Source organism: Semicossyphus pulcher, unplaced genomic scaffold, assembly GCF_022749685.1.
Source record: "Semicossyphus pulcher isolate SPU_LCO1_2020_fin unplaced genomic scaffold, fSemPul1.0.p SCAF_7, whole genome shotgun sequence".
Taxonomy (NCBI): Eukaryota; Metazoa; Chordata; class Actinopteri; order Labriformes; family Labridae; genus Semicossyphus; species Semicossyphus pulcher.
In genome coordinates this window covers 15,160,054-15,177,168 of record NW_027211748.1, presented here as the reverse complement: position 1 = coordinate 15,177,168, position 17,115 = coordinate 15,160,054, and the positions used below count along the sequence as shown (strand labels likewise).

General features: G+C 41.2%; 1 protein-coding gene across 1 annotated transcript; it reads left to right on the top strand.

Moving 5' to 3' along the window:
* The first annotated feature begins 236 nt into the window (after positions 1-236).
* On the top strand, positions 237-13,955 carry abhd3 (abhydrolase domain containing 3, phospholipase). Its single transcript, XM_069684954.1, has 9 exons — positions 237-398; positions 1,878-2,041; positions 3,717-3,899; positions 6,031-6,076; positions 9,267-9,379; positions 9,670-9,843; positions 10,288-10,336; positions 10,428-10,593; positions 11,185-13,955. Exons 1-9 carry the CDS (start codon positions 237-239, stop codon positions 11,364-11,366), a joined length of 1,239 nt encoding a protein of 412 aa, XP_069541055.1. The 3' UTR covers positions 11,367-13,955.
* Positions 13,956-17,115: the final 3,160 nt, after the last annotated feature.

Genomic DNA, 17,115 nt, shown 5'->3' with positions numbered 1-17,115 from the left:
CCGCATGGTGCACTTCGCCTCAGCTTCCTGCAGGGGGCGTCAGACTGACTGTGAGCAGCGTCCACTGATATCTGGTCAAAGAGCGCCACCGCTCGCTGATACTTACATAAATATATCTCCCCCACATCAGGTCCCCTTGACTGTCTCCTTCACAGTGGGCTCACAGGCAGACACAGCTGACTTTCAACCGAGCTGACCGCTGTCCTTACAGTCGAGGTGACAACAGGGACCTTGCAATGATCTCGCTGGACTTAAATTTCAACATTTTGACAAGGGACCTGTCGCATTATCTGGAAAATCAAGTGAAAGTTGGGCTGTTCGGTTCGGGAGTCGGACTGTCTCTGGTGCTGGGCTTTAGCGCAGCGTACACCTGCTACTATTTAATTTCAGTAGCAAAGGTAAGCACCGTCAATGTATAATTTATGACCCCCGAAGGAACTATTATTTTGCTTTATAGCTTATCTAAATGAAACCAGTGCGTCTCATGGAGGCGCATCGTTGCTGCCATACCAGTCATGTCTCGTCAAACCGGTGCTTTTACTGATGGAGGTTTCGATCAGGCTGCAGCTAACAATGCACGCCTGCACATGTGGGGTTGATATCAGGCAGCAATGCAGACATTAAATCAGGAAATGAAAAGATGTAGTGTTACATTCATGTGCAGCACTTATGTAACGACATTAAATCCTCAACAATACAGTTACAGTGAAATATCTGCATCTCCATGCTAGGCTAACGTACTGTATGTGAACTGTATGTGAGCTAAAACATACCGGTAGAAGATTTATGTAATGCATGAGACTTCGAATAGCAGTGTTGGTTTTATATCGTATTAAAATAACCGTTTGGTAAGTTTAGCATTGAGGAATGACATATTAAAATATTTACAGAACAAAAATAAACAATAATCCGTATGAATATATCCAACATTTCAAGGAAGTGGTTTGAATGCTTGCGTCATTACAAAGGTTGGCTAATACATTAAATTATGCATCAAATCTATACCGTTACACTTACAAACCACCGTACCATAAAGTATTTAACTTAATGCTGTTCATTTTCATAATGCTGGGATAATGCATGCCTGATGACAAGCATCAGTTTGTTAAAGTGTAATAAAGACCTTATACGCAGGTTCATACAGATGTCTTCTTCTCAAACAATAAACACTTTATTGTAAGTAGGCTAGAGATTGTTCCTTCTTTTACAGTTGGATGCTTTAATTTTTGTATTTCAAATGCAACTACACCTGTGTGAAGTGTATTTTTTTTTTAAACATGTATTTATTGATTTTCAGATTTTCCAAACATGACAGTTTTCAAAGAAACATGGTAACAAGACGTATAATAGTCACACTAAAGTCAAACCACCCTCCCCCTCCCTAAGGTAAAATAAACAAAATATAACAAACAAACACAAAGAGTTATAACATTACATTAAAGAAATAATGGCATCCTGTGGAAGACACAAGAGTTACATCGGCAGTCCTTAAGGATATATAACATTCAAATCTCCAAAGCTTCCCCAAGTTCACAGTTCCTTAAGAATGTAAGAAAGGGACTCCAGATATCATTAAATTTGGCTGCTTCATTTTCACTGTGTATGTTAATTTTTAAAGGGCATGGCATGCAGATAACTCATTTGAAGTGTTACTTTGTATGTCTTAATATTTTGAGATCTGCATCAGAAGATTTAATGCAAAAATCAGGGACAGCAATGAAACAAATATTATGAAATGTATTTTACAACACCTGTTGTAACAAAGCAAGTCTTAGCTTAAAAATGTTTTATTATGTTACTGCTGTAATATAAAAAATATATAAAATATGTTACATTGCGACTACGACTCAATCACTTTATTTTCCTTTATTTTGCAGAAGCCACAGCTCATCTCTGGGGGTAAGAAGTTCTACCAGTTTCTGAGGGAGCAATGTCCGGTAGTGTCAGAGACCTACTACCCCACCTTTTGGTGCTGGGAGAGCCGCATCCAGACTCTACTTAGACCCTTCGTCACAGCCAAACCTGGGGTCGTCTACAGAAAGTAAGTCCTCACCCTCTGTCACAAAATAACTTATACGCTTCACCTAGTTAAAGTATGTTTGACCTAGCTTTCTTGTTCATGCAGTTTACAGTAATCAAAAGCCATTGCAGAATTCTCCATGCCCACAATGAAAGGTTCATTCGGAATTTCAAAAAGTCGCCGAGTCAGTGAAAAACTTCTGTTGCCTGTTTCTTCATTTCTTTCTTCCCAGTTTCACAACTGGAAACAAATCCCAGTTTTGTTCTGAGCTGAGACTCAAAAGCTCAGAGGAGAAAGAGATCTTTTGTGGCCCGGTGTTGGCCCAGCGTTGGCTTGGGTGGCGCTGCCTGCTCCCTGATAGTGTACATTCTGTTGAAGATTAATTGGTACTGCATTCCTTGCCCCCTGCGTACATAAAGGGGATTTAAACTAATTAAAGGGGACTTACATGTCACTATTACTCTTCTACTATTCAAGTATTCAGACTTTCCTAAATTTTAACGGACATACTTTTAGGTTTGGTGTACTGTACTTGTGTATACAGTATGTTCATAGATGTTCATAGATTGCGTGATGTGATCGTATGCTCTTTGTGGGCCTGATAGATAACGTCATTACTTCATAATCAATTATATGATTATATAATGTGTATAGTTTGTTTCTTAATGTGTTAATGCCAGCATTGAAGTCTTCAGTTCAGTTTTAAAGGTCATCGTTAGTCTGTCCTGAGGACGTTCATACTGCCTCTGCTTTTCCATCTTCTCCTTAGTCAAGGGGACAAATATTCCCATAATGCACAGGGACTTTATTCTTCATAGTTTTCAAGTGTCTATTATCAAGAGTAGCAACATGGTCACATTCACTGAATTATTATCACATTTCCTTGGGGGACAACAGGACGCCCCTCCCACCCTTCCTCCTAATGAAGTTACCCAAGGTTGACCCAAGGACGGGCAGCGTGAAAACGCACTTATTTGTCATTGGCTGTCTGTCGGTGAAATTCCACTCATCTCGTTGTCAGCGCGGAGGATTAGCACCACTTCCCCGCCCAGTTTGCGTGCTGGTCAATCCGGATCGACCCTAACTGACTTTAAAGTCTAGCCTCAGGTGCATATTACACGGCGGGTTCTGTAATTTCATGCTGATGTCTTTACCACTGGCTGGCCAAGTTGGCTCACTGGCTGCTGTGTATGTATGTGTGTGTGTGCAGTGCAGGCTTTAAAACGCACTATAGCGCTGGGACTGAATGACCTCATCTGCCAGGCGGCGGTTGTATAGCCCAGAAATTGATTGATCATAAGCACCCACTGGTGCAATGCCCTCCTCCTTATCTTAACCTGCTCGGTGTTGCAAAGCACACTGACAAGATGATCACAAGAGAAACGAGGCAGCTGACAGCGATCGCTCGGCTCACATATCCAATTCCCTTTTGGCAGCGTTTGTGGTAGATCCAATGAAGTAATCGCCTTACCTGTAATTGAACGGAGAGTATTAATTGTGCAGAGACGTGAACCAGACAGTTTTAAGGACCACAGCGGGCAGATGCACATTTATACTGAAATCTAATATTAATTTTAGTGTAATTTTTCCTGTTTGTGTGCTTGAGTGTTTGCATGTGTTTGCATGAGACAAATAAACAGATATATAAAGATAAAGATCCTCGTTGCTGAGTTGCGTGTCTGGCTTGTCTCTGCAGTGAGCTCATTAAGGCAGCAGATGGAGGACAGATCTCTTTGGATTGGTTTGACAACGACGACAGCTTCGCTCATCCCGACCCCGCCACCAGGCCCACTGTCCTCCTCCTCCCCGGTCTGACCGGCACCAGCCGAGAGTCCTACATCCTGCACATGGTCCAACAGAGCCGGGATCTGGGTTATAGGTGGGTGGTCTTGGCAGGATACCCTGGCTGAGGTCCCGCATTGAGGGACAAACTCAGGGCACTAAATCAAACAACTGACACTCTCTGTAGCTTATGCTGTAATTTTCCAGTCTAGCATGCTGATAATTTGTCGAGTCACAGTCAGAATATCTCAGCAGTAATATTTATGAAAAGGAAAAACCCGACACACACTTTTGTAGTGATTTTGTAACTTTTATATAATGGGTGCGTTTCGGGTCTTGGGGTTATTTCAGGTGACAAACACAAAAAAAGTGTGCAGCCAAGCTCTCTGTCAAGAGCTGCTTTAGTAAATAGCCAAACGAAGCACAAGCTTGAAGAGCTGCAGAGGGAGGCACTTTTCTCCCCCCCTTTCTGCCTCTCCAATAGGCCCTTTTCTCTGTGTTCTCTGCACTCATTCTTTCACACAGATTTTGGAAGGCATGGGAAGAGAGCCGGCAAACTCAGCATCTTCCACCCCTCACCCCTGTCTGTGTAGCTTAATGAATTACAGCTTATCCCGGTACAAGCTTTGCAGCTTAGCCCCAGACCAGCGTCCGAGTCTCTGCTGCAGTGTGTGTTTAAGTATACCCCCCCTCAACACACTACCACCACCTTCCCTGTCCTCTTAGTCCAACGCTCGCATCCAGCCCCGCCCCGGCTGCTGAGTTACAGCGATAGAAACTGCGAGTCTGACTCCAACAGATAACAGATGACTGGCGAGAGATGAGGGACGAGGAGATGCCTTTGCTCTGCAGTAAAAACACAATGCTCTTCACACAGCTGGGACTCTCTGCACACCTCATCATATTCCCACTTCCATTTTTTTTTATGTTGGGAACATTTGTTTAATGGAATTTAGGCCACCGTGTTCTGTTCAACGTGCAAAGTTGGTAACTTTTAGTGAAAACAAAAAAACAACAGATGTAAGCTGACTAGAACTTAGAAGGGGTGTATTTCCTTGTGCTAAGTTGTGCTTTTAAATTCAAAAATTAAACTTAAATTTAGCTGCAATTATAAATATTTTCATTATTTATTTTTTAATTTTTTTTTTTGGGCTTTTTATGCCTTTATTTAGAGAGAGAGGACAGCGGATAATGTTGGAAACATAGGAAGAGAGAGTGGGAATGACACGCGGCAAAGGGCAGAGGGTGGGAGTCGAGCTCGGGGCTGCTGCATCGAGGACTGTAGTCTCTGTATATGGGACGTGTGATTTAACCGCTCAGCTAAACTGGTGCAAATGTACTAGGGATAGACTGATTATCGGCGCCGATATTCGGCATTTCGACGCATATCGGCATCGGCCATTTTTTTTTTAATCGGACGGCCGATAAGAGATCAATTTAAAACTGGGTTTTTTTGGATCTGATGCATATGCTTAAAGGCATTTAAGCAAAGTTAAGTGTTGGTGTTTGTATTATTCAAAATTTTGACGCCAGTATTTTCACTTTTACTGCAAATGAATATCGGCTTCAAATATCGGTTATCGGCCTCCTTGACTACTAATAATCGGTATAGGTATCGGCCCTGAAAAAACCATATCGGTCTATCTCTAAAATGTACCAGCTTTTTTACATGCTTTTTGTTTCATTTCTTACGACGATTATCAGAAAAGCTGATCAATTTTCTGTTGATCAACAAATCAATTAATCTGGGCACTGGTTTAGCTCAGTTGGTAGAGCAGGCACTCCATGTACAGAGGCTACAGTCCTCAATGTACTGATCGCAGGTTCGACTCCCGGTCGGCTGATCATTTGGTCATCCCCCACATTCTCCTCCCCATATTTCCTGTCTCTCTACCCATCCTGTAAATAAAGGCTAAAGCCAAAACAAAACAAATCAATTTATCGACAAAGCGATTAAGCTGTACTTAAAGATTTTCCAGTCACACAGTACAAATTATAAATGGTTTATATTGTTTTGTCTGTCAAAAGGTAGCAGAACAATGCGGATTGCATGTTCCCAAAGTGGACGGTGATGTCTTACAATCAAAGCTTTGAAGAAATTCAGTTAATAATCAAAGAAAACTACAAATGTACATCTTCTTAAGTTATTGCCAATATATAAAGCAATTAAAAGAGTAACATTTAAGGAGACTATATTAATGTATGTGTTTTTTTTCTGTGTGTTCCAGATGTGTTGTATTCAACAACAGAGGGGTGTCTGGTGAAACGCTGCTGGTAAGAACTGAACGTGTCATTTCAACCTGTCACTCTTTGTTATTTTATTATGTTCAAAAAGACAAGCATGTGCACAGGACTGTTAAGGACAGTTGTTTTTCCCATTAGTCAGTGTGACAGCTTCCCAGCTGAGTTGTCCTTTTCACTGCTTCGACCAGCGCGGAGCATGTCAGCTCCACACGTGTCACAGAGCCCACAGGGAGCCTGAGCAGACGCTGCACAGACAATGTTGTTGCACAGCGGGGATTAAGTTGCAGGCAGATACTGTATTTTAATGCCGATCCACAGAAATATGACCTCGCTGAGCACGTGCTGTTCTGACACCTGGCCTAATCTGTCCTCTTACACACCCGGGCATATTTAGCCAGCAGAACGTGCCCAAGCTCTGATAGCGCTTAGCATGCCCGCTGTGTTTACGTCCCCCCCTTTTCTGTCTGTACGTCTGCACGTTCTTTATGGACAGCTGAATCACCCTGATCTAATCATACCATCACTACCATACAGAGATCTCATCCTAAGCACAAGAGGTGTCTTATTGCAGACAATCAAATGTAATGTTCCTCTTAGTGGGTGTTAATCTGAAACAATGGCTTATGTGTGTCCTACTGATGTGGAATTCTGTCTCAGCTGCAAATTAAAAAAAGGGTAAGACTGACACTAAAGCAAAGGGTCGCTCAGTTCGCTTTAAAAACATATTCTAGGTCAAATCAACTATTGCGTTTGCTCAGCTGTCCTTTGATTAAAAAAAAAAGTGTAAACTCTGTAACCTTGGCTCTCTATCAAGTGGTGAGGAGGGAATTGTTCTATATTTGATGCAAATGATTCGGCTTCTGTCCGCTCCTGTGGGTGTTTTCTCTGTGTCCGCTTCGTGTGAATATCGTCCATTGTTCAAATAGGCCAGCACTTAGAATGACCCGCGGTGTGAAAGATTCCCCTCTGCCTCAAAGACCGTCCAAGTGCCAGTGCCCTATTTCTACACCTCGTAAAAAGCCTATTACATCAGAGTTTCCTGTGGAGAAGCTTTCAGTGCCGAAGTTTAGCTCTGCTTAATTATATCCCCCCGACTATTGATATTTTATTACTCCTTTAAATAACTTTACGTGCAATGGTTCAATTTATGAGTTTTGCTGTTTCCCTATAAGGTCCAAAACGTGTGTGCACCTTTTAGAGAAACTGTGAGAGAGAAGAAAAAGAAGAGGAATTTACTTGAGCCTGAGTTTCTGCTTGAATCTTAATGAAGGCTCTTGAGGAGCTGAGGAGTCGACAGCATGCTGAAAACTGGACTTGTTAAAAAGGCTTTTTAGAGTTTAAGCTGCTCTGCCTGAACTGTTTCAACAGTATCTGTCTTCATCGATATCAGAATAGCAGAATAAATAACAGTAATGTAGCGTTTTTCAAGTCATGCATCATTTGAGAAATGTTTTACCCTTTCTTATACTGCAGGAAAAAGAGTTGTTTTCATACCTTGGCACTTTTATAGACTTTAATAGCTTAAATAGGTATCATGACAATTGTGGCAGTAACACTGACACTGTAATCCTTTCTGCAAAGGACATCATCATTCTGTTTCTGATTGTTGCCTTTACCACAGAGTATGTTTTGTCTGAACAACAATCTTTAACTATCACAGAAGACCAAGAAAAACATCAGTGTTCATGTTGGAGACACTAGATTTATGTCAATGTAGTGCACAGTGCAATAATTCAACTGTGCAATACGTTGACATTAATACTACAGTTCATTGTTAATACATCTTTTTGCATCGTAACTCTTATTTTGTTTTTAACTTTATTTATTTTTTATATTTAATTCTGGCATTCATATTTAAATGACCATAAATCAATTTCTCAGCATTTAATCTTTATTATGATTTTATTGTTTATATTATGCACATTACTTCTATATACACTCACCGGCCACTTTATTAGGTACACCTGAAAAATCTAATGTAATCCAATACACCAGCTCAGCCATAAGGTTTGCTTTTATGTTGCCTGTAACGTACACGCTTTTTTCTAAGCTGTCATAGAGGTGTTAATTCGGTGATTTTTCAGCGTCAAGGTCATAATTGGTGGTGGGGCTGTACTGAGCTGCATTATATTCAGAGGTGTTTCTAACACTCTGGCCCGCTCATGTATGTAAATAGGGAGGACAAAACATTGTAGACACATCTCAATATAATTGAGTTCAGTACAACACCTTTAACTACGGCCTCAGTAATAAACATCATTGAATTAACACACTTTTGACTCTCAACAAAACAAAAGTCAACAAAACTAAACTTCATAAAAGCAGAATCCATGGCAGTGCTGTTGTATTGAACATCATTAGACTGTACAGGTGTACCTAATGAAGTGGCCGGTGAGTGTATATTTCCTGTGCCATATATTTCTCCATGCTTCTCTCTGTCAGAGCAGCTGTAACACCCACATTTCCCAATGGGGATTAATAAAGTACTTCTAATTCTGAGAACCAGTATTGGTCACAAAATTAATGAAGGAATTACAAGACAATTAAAGTTGTTGGAGATTTATTTTCTTTATCGACTTGTTTTTTTAGCTTTGATTTGCTTTATTTTTTGATTTGACTTTTTTCAGCACTTATTGCATTAATGTACAGCACCAGCAGATAACAACAACTCATCTTTGTTAATGATGGAAAAAAACCATAAGCTGAGCAGCACATGTGCAGCCTGTCAGTGATAGAATCTGTGCGTCCTCTCTTATCTCTCCCGACTTATAACAAAGGTCACATAATGATCTATAAGCTCTTTGTTCACGTGTGCATGTCTGTCTTTAGCTGCTGTATACATCTCACTGTGTGTTTCACACTCCTGTGAATTAGTCAATATTCAACTAATAGAGTTCAAAAGCATATTGCTGCAAGTGTAACACAGTATTTGCACACATCATATTTATTATTTTATAATGATGTTTGCTTTTATCTCTCGTTTGAGTACAAAGAAAGTCGACACATTAGATATTGCATGTTTTTATAAAAGTTAAATTTGGCATCTATCTTACAAGAAGAATATTTTTAATGTAGTCCCGTTAGAAATTAAGTTAAAGCTGTGTGCATTTTACATCCGCTCGTTTCGGAGGCATGTTTTCTCTGTTCAAAATTAAATAACAACCCTGGGCTATTGAGCCCTCAAAATTGAGTGCCTGTATTGTCTTCCTGTCCCACACAGACCCCGAGGACCTACTGTGCAGCCAACACGGAGGATCTGGAGTATGTTATTGAGCACATCCAGAAGAATAATGAAGCTGCTCCCATCATGGCTGCCGGAGTATCAATGGGAGGGTAATGAAGCCACTCACTACCAGCTGACAAAACCCCAAAACGCGACTTAAAGTTGTAGAAGACAGCCTCAGACATTTGTTCTTGTCTTGGTGGTAATTAAACTCGCAAAAGATAACACCTGGCGTAACATAAGTCAACATTTCTGTACTTAAACACGGTCACCAAAGGAGGTGTGTTTTCACTGCGCAGCACTAATCCCATGAAGTAAAGGATTGGTCAGAAATGGAGCATGTCCCAATCCCTGTTTTTACCCATCTGTCTCTTCCTCTTCGCCCTCTCTCTGTATCCAGGATGATGCTCGCTAACTACTTGGGGCGCAAGGGCCGAGAAACCTGCCTGAAAGGCGTGGTGGTCTTCTCAGCAGGCTGGGATGTGTTCGAGTGCACCGCTTCACTGGAAAAACCCCTGGACCGCTTCCTCTTTAACTCCTACCTCACAAGCTGCCTACAAGCCTCTGTGCACAGGTCAGCCAGGGCCAGGGCGGGATTAACACGGACGCTAATTCACTGCTAGCGCTGTGGGTCAGACATTTAGGAGGCTTGAATAACCGGGTTTGGAGTATTTGTTTTTACACTGGGGTATTTTTTATTTTTTTTAATTTTTTTTACAGTTATAGGAAACAATACTTTACTGCTGCTGTTTTTTGTATGTGTTAGCTGATTAATAAAACATATTAAAAAGCCTGGTAACTTTAGCAAACACTCAATACAACAATATATTCAAAAGTGTGTGTCTGAACATCGGCTTGACTTAAATGCACAGTAATGCTGTTTAAGTGCTGCTTTGAAAGTTGAGCTTGATTGTTATTTCACTGTGTTGTTACAACCTTGTCAGCATTTTAGAGGGGCCTTTTCAGACATAAATCATTTCTCCTAACAGCAGTCAATGATTTTTAATCTCCCTCGCAGACACAGACCAGTGCTTGAAAAGTGTTACGACATCGATCATGTCATGAAGGTCGGTATTATTTTCAGTGACCCTAAGCCACAAACGCTAATCTAATTAAACAAAGTAGCCAACATTCAATCAATCTGCTGTGTCCCTGCAGGCAAAGACCATCCGAGAGTTTGACGAGAGGTTCACCTCCATAATGTTCGGCTATCCTACCAATGATGACTACTACCATGATGCCAGTCCTGTCCACAGGCTGAAATCTGTGCAGGTGCCAATGCTGTGTCTGAACGCTGCTGATGATGTCTTTTCCCCGTCTCATGGTGAGTCCCAGCAACCTAAAAAAAAACATGTATACGAGTTATTTCAACACTTTTTCAATTTAATTCAATTACATTTTTTCATCTAAAACACTTTCAAAACACTCACAAATTACAGCCTACCATCTGTTTTCACCATGTCGAGTTTCCGGTGCTGTAGCTAGCGGTAGCTGGCAGCCTATGGTAATGTTGATTGTTGTGAGGATGGGGGCTGCAATGGCGATCATGACGGTGCATGTCTGTGATGAAGCGTTAGCAACAATCAAGTTACTTTTCCTCACTTAAAACAGCGAGAAAAACAGCACTGCGCCATGTTGTAAATAAGAGACGTTGTAGCGGGTTAATGCAGAGATGTGGAGTCACCACTTAACAACAGGATAGCACGATTGTCTGGGTAAAATACACAATACAATACCTCTCTGCATTTTATACTGGTATTGGTCGCACCCGGAAATAGGACACAGTCCACTTTTTAGATGAAAAAAATGTATTAAAAGTTTGTCAAATACACTTATTTGGTTTACTGGCTCTCTGGTAACATGAAAAATGAATAAGATAAAAACATACAGCCTGAATACGTTGTTTTCTTTGCAGCCATTCCAGTGGAGGCAGTGAAGCAGAATCCCAACCTGGCCCTGCTCATCACCTGTCACGGCGGCCATATTGGTTTCCTCGAGGGCCTGTGGCCTCGACAGAAAACTTACATGGACCGAGTCTTTAAGCAGTTTGCTAAGGCGGTCATTGAAGAGGGCAGCGGACTTGAAGACCTCTCCTGATAAGAGAGTTTAACAAAGTGTCCTCGACTTTTATTTCCTCTTTCCTGTTCCTTTCTTCCCTCTTTCCTTCCTTCCTTCCTTCCATACATGCCATCCATCTTACTTTTATTGCTGCATTCCATCTTTTATTCCTTCCATTTCTGAATAACATTCTTTCATTTCCCTTTTTCCCTCTTTCATCCTTTCCCTGTATCACTCCATCGATCGTTTGTGCCTAATCCCCTCCTGCCCGTTTCCATCCTTCCATTGAATTCCTTTTATCTTTGCCCTCCGTACTTCCGTCCCATTCTTCCTCCTGCCACAAGCAAAAAAAACGTTCTTTGTGATCTGAAGGGCACATCTTATTGAATGCAGCATTTGTGTTGCATTCAACATTCATTTATTTATTCCATGAAGTTAACAACTCATTGTATGTACTCATTCTCTCAATTGTATGCTTATTAAAAAGCATAGCATAACAAGCATAGCTGTTGAAAAGCTGAATCTGTGCCCATCTCAGTTAGTCGCATTAGCTGGCAGAAAAAGTCTGCTTTTACCTTGTGCAATTATTTGAAGTTAACAGAAGTACTGTACATAAAAGTCCAATCATCTTTGTTCATGAAGCATCTTTTAGTTCTCATTTTAGTAGGATTTTAGCCCTCAGGGATTGTCTTTATTTACTCATCCTTCTTTCCATCCTGTGTCGTTTTATTTGGTCATTTTTTCCCTGTTTGAAGGTAGAAGTTATTTATGGTTGTTTCTTTTCTTTAATGTTATAGTGACATATTATGGGAAACATGTATTTGCTTGCTTGCGGAGAGTTCGACAAGAAGATCAATACCACTCACTTGTCAGTTTAAAAAATATTATTCTAGCTTAGTATAAAGACTGGATGCAGGGGAAACAGCTAGCTTTGCTCTGTCCAAAGCTGAATAAACCACCTACTTGCCTGCCAGTGCTAGTTGGTGCATGGACAGAACCAAGCTAACTGTATCCCACTGCATCCTGTATTTATGCTAAGCTAAGCTAATAGACTACTTTATATTTAAAGTGATAATCTCGAAGAATAGTTGCAGTATATAGTATTATCTTGGACTGGGTGTCTGTGGCGACATTCGCAGAAAAAATCACAAACGACGCCCAGTTAGTGTCACGTTTCCCATCACCCAGCAGTGGTTGGTCTGCCAGAGAGGGTAGGCGGAGCTAAGCAGCTGCTTTTCCAGTCTCTGCAAGTGTTGCGAGTAAACAGTAATCTACTATGGCTGAACAAACAAAGACAAGATCGATGACTACAGATACAACTTCAAAAATAAGTGAAAATCCAAAGAAAAAGAAACAAATTCGACGCTCAGATGAAGGCAAACAGTCTGAAAAGGAAAACGACCGCCAGCGAGGAAAAATCAAGAGTTACAACCGGAGCCGACCGTGGACGTCACACATGCAACACTGTCTGGATATCTGGGAAGTGTGCTCCCGTAATTACCAGATAATTATAATTCATTCATTCCGCCAAAGAGAACGAAATGGAAATCTTCGAGATTATCACTTTAAAAATATTGTACAGTTAATTAGCTTAGCTTAGCATAAAGACTGGAAGCAGGGGAAACAGCTACCTTGGCTTTGTCCAAAGCTGAATAAACCACTTACTATCCTGCTAGTGCTAGTAGGTGCATGAATAGAGCCAAGCAAACTGTATCCCACTGCGTCCTTTATTTATGCTAAGCTAAGCTAATAGACTACTTTATATTTAACGTCAAGACATAAGAGTGGTATTAATCTTCTTATCAAGCGCTCCACAAGAAAGCAAACGATCGTATTTCCTCGAAATGTCGAACCGCTCCTTTCTTTAACCTTCTGCATGCACTTTTTCTTTCACACATTCTACCTTTATGAACACCAAATAGTTCTACAAATGTATAATAAGGAGAATAATTCATTAATGACAAGGAATGTGAACTTGAACTATTTTAGTTGATACTATCATGCCTCTAATTCCTTAATGCAATGCACTTCATTTCATTCGATATATGAAAGTATATCCCAAAGGCTGAACAGAGCAGTATGTGAGGTGTGTGAAACTGTTGGTGGTTATTTCCATATGTAAGCCTGAGGGTGCTGGATACAGTGATGTAACTTACATAGGAAGCCTGGTGGTGTACATAGCGGCTGTTTGAAGCAGTGTTTTGCCAACAATGATTAAGGGACCGACTACCGCGTATGAGTTGGCGTTTAGCAGATCTGACTGGCAGACATTCAGTGACGCACTGCGTGAAGGATTTTGACTTCCTGTTCCTGTGGAATTTCGGTGTCTGTTTGTTCTGCCAAGTGTCCATCGAGTAGCATGTGTCTCATCAGCGTCATCATGTCCTGAACCTTAACATCACGTCGGTTATCTGTAGCACAAAGGACATGTTTGTTTTGTTTCATAGGATGCTGTGCTTCGTTTTGTACACCACATGTAAAGAGGTTAAAAAAAACATCCTGTTTCACATGTACAGCAATAATTTTAATTACAAAATGTCTCTATAGTATAAGTACTAGTATATGCACATTATCAACATGAGTGTACTATGCTGTATTTAATAAATTATTAAACAGAGTCTAGGTCAATTTGTGTGCTGTCTCCGCTGCTTTTGCTTGTGATGCACTTTCTTAAAAGAGAGTATTGGATTTGCTCGACTCACCATGTACTGCAGGTTAGAATAATTCACTGCAGCGTCCCCGTGTCAGCAGTTCTCTCTCTCCTTTTTCTTTCTTACGGTCTTTGTTGGTCTTTCTGTCTCTCGTCTGTCTTTCTTTCTTTGTTTTAAATATTGGCACTAAATATTTTTAACACCTGGACTGTTTGGCCAGAACACAATCAGTCACATTAAAGGTGCTTTTTCAACCAAAAGTCCCAGGAACTTTTAGATCCGGGACAGCAGGAACTTTCCCCAGGAACTAGGAACCTTTTGAGGAACTCTCAATAGCAGGAACCAGGGTCTAAATTTAGTTCAGGGGTATTTACCCCCTAAAAAAGTCCCTGCTCAGGGGGTAGTACTTTTCAAGTAGCGTTTTATTTCACCCGCCATGTTTATAAGACTGCAGCTGCAGTTACTTTTACTGCTTCTCCATTTGTCATTGGCCTGATTTGCATAATGTTACCGGGGACTTTAGGCTGCTGTGGAAATGTAGAAAACAATACAGATGACAGTTTCTCGAACCAAAAGTACCAGGAACTTTTAATTACAGGAACTTCTCTTCAATGAACTAAATAAGTCCCGGGAAGATTATGCAAATCAGGCCAATGACGTTTGGGGAAGCAATTGCATTGCGAGTAGTTAACCAATCAGAAACGATCAGCACTGCAGGCCCCGCCCTGAAAGTTCCTGGACCTTTGGAAAGTACTACCCCCCCGAGCAGGGACTTTGGGGGGTAAATCAATTTCCCTGGAACTAAATTTATCTCCTGGTTCCTGCTGTCAAAACGCACAGAGTTCCTCAAAAGGTTCCTCTGGAAAGTTCCTGCTGTTCCTGCTCTCACAGGACTTCAAGCCTTGTCCCCCAAAGTCACCACATTTCAGAGCCTCACCACTGCACTGCTGGTGCTGGCATACTGCATGACCACCGTGTCACTGCAGGGGTCACATGTCCTCCCCTCTCTCATCACTGTATTGGGTTTGTGGTGGCTGGAATTGACTCTCACTGCACACTCACAGGCTAAGCTGCTGATAGGATATGCAATGCTGCGGCAGTAGTGGATGTGATCCACCAAAGGCCGACTGTAATCCCCCGGCTCTCCACTTACCTTCACCCCAACCCCCCAATAAGCCGTCAGACAGATGAGCTTTGGTTTTAGCTGGATGGTTTATAGAAGCCAGAGAGTAATTAGAGTAGTCTGCCAAGCAGGATGAGTAATTTACTGTGGGTTACCAGCTATGAAAATTGATATTATGTGGCAGGAATCAATCTATTATCTGCTAATGGGAAATGCCCAAGCATTGTTTTACATGTTGAGATGGAATAAAGGGATTTTTACTGCAGTCTGGTACAGTCATATTTTTAATCATGACACAGTTTAAAGTAGTTTAAAATTAAGCACTGCATTGCCCGAGGACTCAACGTGTCAGAGGGAATTATCAAGAGACATTTTCTCACTTTTTATTTAAATTATTAGTCGAAATATCCGCTAAAATAAGAAATCAATCGACGTAGAGAACTTGTGTCATGTGTCAAATAAAAGCCGAAGATCCCCAATCTTTAGATATCGTGCAGTTTAGTCACAATTATACGCCCTCTTTTTAAGCAGTTATACTCCAGATTGTCACAAATAATTCACTTTTGGACATGAAAAATCTTCAAAGACTAAACTGTCTTGGGTTTCATTGCAACATCTCTGCGCGTCTCTCAAAGCAGCAGTAATGAGGAGCAAGAATCAGCATGCCAGCCACTCTTTGGTGCCCTTTCTTCCTTATCCTACCCTGACTGCAGCTGGCTGAAAATAGCCTTGTGTTATATCACACAGGGGCTGTAGGTTGATGGAAAGTGTGCTCTAATATTACCTTGCAGGAGCTGAAATAGTACTGTCCCTGGACCAACAATGCCCCTGTGCCCTTACAGTGAAGCCAGAGAGGATCCTACAGCATCCATTAAGAAGCCATTCCTCCTCTTGATAATGAGCAGGGGGGGTCACGGTGCATATAGTCACAGCACGGCTACAGAGGTGTTGAGGTGAGACAAATATCAGGACAGGAGGTGACTGGGAAATGAGCGAGGTCCTTGGCTCTGGAGCAGAATTAAAAGATGTGGGATTGGATGGATGCAGAGGGGAGTGAGAGGATTATTAAACACGGGCTAAAGGCAGGGCTTCACATGCATTTCAACTGCACTGCTTAAGCACTTGCAACCCACTTTAAAATACTCGGCAGCTACATGGAAAGCAAATCAAAATAACACAGAAGTCATCGAACAAATGGAAATCGGAGCTTAAATGTGAAGGCAGCAGTTTTTAGTGTTCACAAGCAGTGCTGCTCGGCCTGTAAAACAGTTGTGTAATGATTGCTGTGGCTGAATCCTGATGATGTCATCCGGGTCCAGTAATTTTAAAGCTTGAGTTACACTGGAGAAGCAGTCAGGGTATCTCTGCGTCTGCTGCTTCTATTTTGACCGTTAATTTTTAAAACTCTTATACTGAATCACTAAAGTCCTCATTTAACCATCAAATAACCAACCCAGAGGCTCTGGGACAACCTGGGACATGCCATACTCGTGCTTTCTGCAGCTATCTTTTCTCGGACTATGTCAATGCAAACACTGGCTGCATCATGCCCCGACAAACAACTTCACCTTGGTCACATTTCAAGGGATAGGCCTGTACAGAGAAAGGGAGTGATAGCTAGCGAAGATGTTGGTTGTTAGCTAGCTTTGAAAACAAATATGTATTATACTGATCCTCAAGCTTCCTCCACAAATGTTTTGTTCAAAATTTTAATGGTTTCGGAAATGTAAAAAAGCTGACTTGTCATTTATGAGACAAAAAACTGACCTTTGACCTTTAAGTAACTCTGAGGTTGGCTAAATCTTTTATCTAACCCCGTATGACATATTTGCAGATATATTTTCTAACAGCAATGGAAGCCCTTAGCAGACATGCATGCATACATTTAATTTACTCCGTTTCCCGTGATAAGTTATTTTCCGGGTGTTTTCTCGAGTTCTCGGTTTTCCCATGAGAAGTTAATTTCAGTTGATTTCTCGAGATCTCGACATATGTTGTTATCTCGGGATAACAA